This window comes from Drosophila albomicans, chromosome 2L (assembly GCF_009650485.2).
Source record: "Drosophila albomicans strain 15112-1751.03 chromosome 2L, ASM965048v2, whole genome shotgun sequence".
Taxonomy (NCBI): Eukaryota; Metazoa; Arthropoda; class Insecta; order Diptera; family Drosophilidae; genus Drosophila; species Drosophila albomicans.
The window spans coordinates 13,458,890-13,467,002 of record NC_047628.2 but is presented as its reverse complement, the minus strand read 5'-3'; the positions used below and the strand labels follow the sequence as shown (position 1 = coordinate 13,467,002).

The 8,113-nt window shown below is 35.0% G+C and overlaps 2 protein-coding genes across 2 annotated transcripts; both read right to left on the bottom strand.

Annotated features, from left to right (window-relative positions):
* Positions 1-386: 386 nt before the first annotated feature.
* On the bottom strand, positions 387-2,623 carry LOC117566163 (phospholipase A1). Its single transcript, XM_034245662.2, has 3 exons — positions 2,443-2,623; positions 2,117-2,381; positions 387-1,377 (listed from the first exon to the last, which is right to left on the bottom strand). Exons 1-3 carry the CDS (start codon positions 2,486-2,488, stop codon positions 552-554), a joined length of 1,137 nt encoding a protein of 378 aa, XP_034101553.1. The 5' UTR covers positions 2,489-2,623; the 3' UTR covers positions 387-551.
* A 2,059-nt stretch (positions 2,624-4,682) lies between these two features.
* Positions 4,683-7,455, bottom strand: LOC117563858 (trypsin alpha-like). The gene is made up of 2 exons (XM_052003306.1): positions 6,920-7,455; positions 4,683-5,014 (listed from the first exon to the last, which is right to left on the bottom strand). The coding sequence occupies exons 1-2, from the start codon at positions 7,433-7,435 to the stop codon at positions 4,724-4,726; spliced, it is 807 nt and encodes a 268-aa protein (XP_051859266.1). The 5' UTR covers positions 7,436-7,455; the 3' UTR covers positions 4,683-4,723.
* Between the last annotated feature and the right edge of the window lie 658 nt (positions 7,456-8,113).

Below are 8,113 nucleotides of genomic sequence, written 5' to 3'. Positions count from 1 at the left end.
TTGAGTTTGTTGTAAAAGTTGAGATTGTAAATATTGAGTGTGATTTTATATTTTTGATTGAAATTAATATCAAATAGTGCTTTATAATAACTTGATTTTACAGATAAGTATTTTGAACGCTCTTAGTATTTCAGAATTTAATTGAAAGTTTGAGAAGCTTCCGGATTTTTAATTGCTCTTCAATATTCCCTTTTCTGAAAGTTTGAGACGGTAGAAATTGTGACTTGAAGGATTTAAACAGAACTGAAATATGTTAATTATAGGTATATTTCTGAATTAAATATGATATTTATTAAGATTCGTTTTCCTCTCATTTATTTCCTTAAACTCTTCCATTTATTTGTTAATATAATTTTATTTAAATATTGATAGTAAAGATTCCTCGATTCTTTTTGATTATAATATTTATTTAAAATGTATTTATACATTTTTGAGAATTATACAAAAATGAATAATATTCGAAACTATTTCGTAGCTTGGCTAGGAATCTATAGAAATATCTCTGACAATCTCACTCGCTGTGCACATTAAATATTATTTGTAATACTTTCCTAATGATAAACGATAGTAGTAGCTTCCTCCTTGGGCGGTTCCTTGGCCAGCTCCTCTCTTTTGCCCATGGCATAAGGAGGTTTATCGTAGGTCTTCACATAGAAGGTGCCGTTCTTGGGATTCGAAGGTTCGCCACCCATGCGAAACTCGCCGTCATTATCCAGCAATATCCAATTCTTGCGTGACATGCGTTCACAGCGAATGCCCCAAAAGCCCTTGGTGCTATTGATGGACTCGGCAAAATAATCGTGAGCTCGCTTATGCGAACAGCCATACATATAGCACTTTTTCTGATCCTTGCCAAAGTTCGGATAGAACGACGCATGTCCGACGGGCTGCTCAAAACCTAACCCCGTGCTCGTCTGTATCGATTCCACATAGTGCGCATCACTGGCATCGACGCGATATTCATCGCTCTGATCACGGAAAGCAGGTCCAGCCGGATCCAGGGCATATATCGTATTGAAGCGATAGGGTTTTATTTGTTTTCCAGCACTTCCGGCGATTTGGGCACCCAACGAGTGACCAATCAAGTAAACATCATCATAGTTAAGTCCCGCTCGCATGTGAAGATGACGCACAAATTCGGCGAGTAGAAATCCCAGATCTTCGACCATATCGGCGACCCCAAAGTAATTCACATTCGAGGAAATTTTACTCCAATCGCAGACAACAATATTGAAGTCTTCATAGAGAGGAATTTTGATTTCGTTATCTTCATTACCTTCAGCTTTGGGTCGCGGTTTTGTCAAGCTCAGATAGGCGGTCTTCACGTCTCGATTGAGCGATCCCTTGCCCTGACTCATCCAGCCATGTATTATAATGCTGGAATATCATAAATAGATCAGTAAACTTATCTAATCTTGAAATTTATTTAAATTCAAATGTTGTCTGCTAATTTGTTTGGCAAATATTTGGAAAGATCATAACATTGACGATGTATTTATTGTGAAGTGACTCATTGATAAAGAGTACAACGGAAACCACTTAGAAGCTAACGAAGTAAAACGTATCGACTTAAGTCTACCCTGTACTTAATGTAATATGTAATTAATATAATTTATATTTTATTTATGGGGACGTTGATAGAGAACACAACGAAAACCACTTAGAAGGAAGTCAAATATAACTTATTGACTTAGAATACCCTGGAAGAAAGTTCAACAATAATTAATATATAGTACGCCTTTTTTTAGGTGCTAAATTTTGTTGAATATCTTTCTATTTTACGTTACTCTTGTTACATACTTCATCTAAGCCAATGCATCTAAGCTACCCTATTGTTTTTTCTCGTACTACAGGGCAACAACGGCTGATAAAACAAAATTTAAACAAAACCAGTTTTCGCATGTGAATCGACAATAACAACCCAACTAATGTTTAACTTCAATTTTTACAACAGCAAAAATATAGCAAACCGTTTTTCAGCAATAATTATTACGTGTCATTTAATTATACAATTTTTCGTATATGTAAATTACAAATTCCCACCACCAAAATGATTGATTTGCTAATCTAAAATGAATTGATCTGGGAATAACAAAAATAGAAAATTGAAACTTACCGTGTGGGATGACGTGAATCGAAACCAGAATGCTCCAAGGTTTCATCGTCGCCTGGGAAAAGTTCTCGACCGCAATCAGGGAAATCCTTTTTGAATAGAAAGAATTGCATTTTGACACGCGAGCTACTTGTGAATGGAACCCAATGCTTGAAGAACTTCTTCCAAAATGGATAATCCAAATATTTGTTCGATTTCGTCAACTTGTGATCACATTTGTTGTTCAGCTCCTCCATTGAGGAAGCGGAAGTTTCGGTTGAAGGCGCCGCTGATAATGCAAACAATAAATACTATATTAAATTTTTTGTAATAATAATTGATAGACTTACCTAGCGTTACGCTGAGCGTAGCTAGAATGATGTATGTAATTCGCATCTTGAATTAATAGACTCCCAATCGTTCGTTGCTCCAAAGACGCACTCACAAACACAAACAAACACACACAGAGGAGCAGCAACCAATTTAGACACTCCACCTCGCTCAATGGTGCGTGCTCAACTGACTAACTGTCGACAGCAAGGCGAACGATCGAAGCGCATTCAACTGGAATTGACACTTCCAGCTGAGATCTGTCAATGGCGACATATTGTCTACGCTCTTTTACTCACTCTCTCTCTCTCTCTCTCTCTCTCTCTCTCTCTTCGGTGCTCAGTCGCGATAAACGCGGGCGCCGGCAGAGGCGTTAATTATTCAATGTCCATTAACCGTTACACATTTAATCTTCAAGAGAATGATCGTGAGAGCAAGACCAAAAGAGAGAGTGAGAACATGACAAAATGTGAAAAATATCTCTCAGCTAAATAGCTGAACTTGGATTTTGTTGTTTGCGAATGTGAAACACATGAAAGCATGTTCTGTTTTTATTGCTTATCTAATTTGATGTTTTATTTTGATGTTAAGCGACGTAGTAAATGTGTAGAAAATTAATTGAATTAGAATAAATATAATAATTTAATGGAGAAGTATGTGCATAGTATTAAATGCTTATATTGGGTAATAGAGCCAATAATTTATGTGCATATCATTTTATAAAATTTAATTACATTAGCTATCTAATTGGATGATTTTGAATACAGCTAATAGCTTAATTGCATTGAACAAATTATTTAAATTGGATATAGAATTATGTATTTGCTTGAATTTGGGTAATCTACTGTAATAAAAGCTAACAAAAATATGTGAATACCTTATATGATAAGTGTATAATTAAATCAAACAAGTTTTTAATATTGAATGTAATTGGATAAAATAGTCTATTAAAATTCGATATCTGAGGTAAAACATAATTAAAAGTATTAGATAGAAAATAAATATTAAATACAGATAATAAAAATATATTAATTTTTTTAAAATGTAATGTGAATATTTAAATTCAATTTGTGCAAAAAGCTTTTTTTGCTCTTATGTTATCTTAACAGTTTACAACGTTCGCTCTCAAGTTGTGTTACTTAACAGATGTTATCTAGAAAATTATTAACATCACTGTAAAGCGAATGTTAAAGAAGTTGATAATCCTTCTTAGCAGATATAGAGCCTTTGAACCCCTCCGGTTACACATTACTCTGATTTAAAACCAAGAACTAATTAACATTGTTGCTATTTAATAACTAAAACAACTAAACAAAATAAAAACTGCTATAAACAATTAAGAAAGCTACAGTCGAGTGTGCTCGGCTGTTAGATACCCGCTTGCGGTATAATTTCCAAAGTATATCGAAAATACTAACAAATATTGGTATATCGATATAGTACCACATTCAAAATATACCACAGACGGCACAAAATACCAAATTGTCGACCAAAGCAACTAAGACCCCTAGTAAGTGGGCGTTTTTCACAATTTTTATCTGATCGCAATAAAGTTTTCAGGAATCATAAATACTATTTATGTTGATCAAAAAAATATATATTTTATAGGGTCGGTTTTCAAGAATCATAACTACTATAGTAATTAATGTATATACCATTCGCAACTCTAGCTTTAAAATTACACTTGTTATTCGATTTTATTGATTTGCGGGGGCGGAAGTGGGCGTGGCCAAAGTTTGAAACAAACTTGATCTGCGTGCAAACATAACAAATGCTGTCGAAAAAAATTATAGTTCTATCTCTTATAGTCTCTGAGATCCAGTGATTCATACGGACGGACGGACAGACGGACATGTCTAGGTCGTCTCGGCTGTTGACGCTGATCAAGAATATATATACTTTATAGGGTCGGGGATACCTCCTTCTACCTGTTACATACATTTCCTGCCGGCACAAAGTTACCCTTCTACCCTATGGGTAGCGGGTATAATCAAAGAATTAGTCACAGGAGTTTCACACGACAGCTATAAAATTAATGCACATATTTTATTATTTTGGCATAATATCTGATCATTTACTAAACACATTTTTAGTCGAAAACAATTATTTATTGTCTTGCATATGTTATTTAAAATTTTAACGGAGATTCCACAGGTGAGCACAATCGAGTCTAGCAATGAATTAATATTGAGTATAAATATAAATATCTCTTAAATATCACATGAAATAAATATAAATAATAATGCAGTCAGATTAATATTCATTTTTACGTTTATTTTTGCAATTTAATTCATAAATGTCTCACGTTGAGCTTAGTTTTTTGGCCTCCTCTTCGATCCATTTTCGAAGCTCCACGACATCTGCATAGACACCAGGAACATTGGGATGACCGCAAGGCTTAGTAGGCCCAAAAGAAACAATGCCCACAAGTTTACCATTGTAAGTCAATGGTCCACCAGAATCTGCATTACAAAAGCCTTTCCAAGGGGAAGCAGCACAGATTGTTGCTTTCGAACTTTCTATATTATAAGCCCTGGCGCACTCCTCGCGATTTACAATGTTCACATATACACTTTTCAGATGGAGCGGAGACTCTCCAGTTTCCGTATATCCCCATCCAGAGACAAGCACAGCAGCTCCGTCATTAGGAACCGACTCTGCCAATGGAATGGCCTTGACAGTTGGACCCATTTCAAGGGGCGAACTTAACAAAAGCAGGGCGATGTCATATTCCGCTTTTTTGTTATTTATATTTATGTAATGATCATGCACGGTAATCTTGGCAACTTTAATCACTGATCCACCATTGTTAGATGTACTACTGCCAACGCGCACATCATAAATCATCGGATAATCTTTGAGCACACAGTGGGCGGCTGTTATAATGATGTTTTTGCTGTAAATAACGCCACCACAATAATGCGATCCTCCTATTTGCACCGACACTTGCCAAGGTATTGCCTCTATCGTTGTGTACTCTCCTCCAACGATGCGATTGTTTATTGGTCCTTTTTTCAATAGAAATTCAGGTCCAATCGGCAAGTGCAATGCACAACCGAAAGTTGCCACTGAGAGCAGGACTAATAATGTAGGGAACATTTCTAGTTGTCTTGTGAATACCAAAATCCGCAGCATTTGAGTTTTTATAGAAAAGTTGTATAAGAACAAATAGTTACGAAAGTTTATCAGCTTAAAAATATGCGAGTTGTAATAACAAATAATAATTTATTGTTGCACTCAACTGATTATTTTGCTGACGGCTTAAAAGCTTCGTAATTTCTCAGAACCTTTGTATGTTATATACCCTAAAAGGGGGTTTTTGTATCATATTCATTTGTGTTGTCTGAGATAAATTTGTTCAATCAAAGACCAAGAAGGATTTCCGCTTTTGTGAATGTTAATGGTTGAGTATTTGATAAGAAATACGCGTTAATCAATGTGAGCATTTGCATTTTCATCGTTTTTACTATTATCATCCATGTATTATTTAATGTGTCGTATATGTCAGCTTTTACTTTAGTATTTTTCTTTAATTCCATAATTTGAATAGTGGAAAAAAGTTAAATAAATAAATCAACGAGTTAGTCATAGGGATTTTGGATTGTTGAAAACAATATTAATGTTAGTCAATATTAATTTACATAATTTATTCTTTTTTTATATTTTCACCTATAATGTTTACGCCGCACTGTGCTGGTTTCTATTCCCGGTATCCATAGGGTAGAAGGATATTAAAACTTTGTGGAGGCAGGAAATAAAGGTACAAGGCAGAAGAAGGCATCTCCGATCTTTAAAATAAATTTATATTCTTGATCAACGTGAACAGGCGAGACGATATACCAATGACCGTATAGTCTTTGTAATTCCTGGAAATTTGGTAGTGATCAGATAAAAATTCGAACTTATTAAAGAAATACTTTTGTATGAAAAAAAACGCCTACTTACTAAGGGTATTACTATATAAATGTACCATATTTCGTATATTTTTAGTATTTTTACGGTATTTGGTATACTTTAAGAATAATGCCGCGCTGTTTCGATTTTATTGAAATATGTAACGGATATTCGAGTGTGCTCGACTACTTTCTTACTTATTTTCCCCAATGAGACAATAGTTTTCTTACGATTACAAGAAATAAGTTTAAAGTAAAATAATATGCAATCAATTTAATGTTCATTATTACGTTTATTTTTGCAATTTAATTCACAAATGTCTTAGAATGAGCTTAGGTTTTTGGCTTCCTCTTCAATCCATTTTCGAAGCTCAACAACATTTGCATATACACTGGGAGAATTGGATGGACAACCAATTTTTCCAAAAGAAACAATGCCTACAAGCTCATCATTAAAAACCAATGGGCCACCAGAATCACCATTACAGAAACCAGGGGAAGAAGCACAGACTGTTACTTTTGTAATTCTTTTGTCACCATAAACCCTGGCGCACTCTTCGCGACTGACAACGTTCACAGACACACTTTTCAAATGGAGCGAAGCCTCTCCAGTTTCCGTATATCCCCATCCAGAGACTATAGCTGAAGCTCCGTCATTAGGAATTGAATCTGCTAGTGGAATGGCCTTGACAGTTGGACCCATTTCAAGGGGCGAACTTAGCAAAATTAGTGCGATGTCATATTCAATTATTGGATAAAGTGTAAAACGATCATGCACGATTGTCTTGGCAACTTTAATAACCGATCCACCATTATTAGACGTACTACTGCCAACGCGCACATCAAAAATCTTGGGATCAAGAATATTGGCATAGTTATCGCAAACACAGTGGGCGGCTGTTATTATGATGTTTTTGCTGTAGACGACGCCACCACAGTAAGGCCGTCCTAGTTTTAGCAGCAACACTTGCCAAGGGATTGTCTCTATCGGTGTGTCCTCTCCTCCAACGATGCGATTGTTGATTGGTCCTTTTTTCAATAGAAGTTCTGGGTCAACCGGCAAGTGCAATGCGCAACTGAAAGTTGCCACTGAGAGCAGGGCTAATAATGTAGAGAACATTTCCAATTGTCTTGTGAATACCAAAACCCGCAGTATTTGAGTTTTTATACGAAAGGAACATTGCGGAAAAATTTCATTAAATTGTTATGAAAGTTTATCAGCTAAAAAAAAATGCGAATTTTAATTAAAAAATAATAAGTTATTGATTTGATTACAACTATGTTGCACTCAACTAATTATTTTGCTGACGGTTTAAAAGCTTCGTAATTTATCAGAACATATGTTTGGTATATACCCTAAAAGGGGGTTTTCTGCAACAAAGTAACGCATAAATTTGTGTTCTTTAAGATGAATTTGTTTTCTTTGGTAGATTTCCCAATGTATTTTATGCTTTTGCTGCTGCATTCTGCTTTGAGAAAGACAATTGCGTTACATTATTGGTTGATTATTTGATTATTTAAGGAATACACGCTAATCAATGTTAGCATTTGCTTTTTTATCGGTTTTACTATTATCATTCTTATATCAATTATTGTCCTGCATATTTCAACTTTCCTGCCGGCACAAAGTTATAATACCCTTCTACCCAATGGGTAGCGGGTATAAAAATCGGTAGTTAATCATAGCAAAACTTTAGCACATAAATAAGGAACTCGATTAATCATGTCCAATTAACCAAATTGTAATTCTTATTTAGACAATTCCCGACTGATTTGGGAGAAATTTATTAACGTTTCC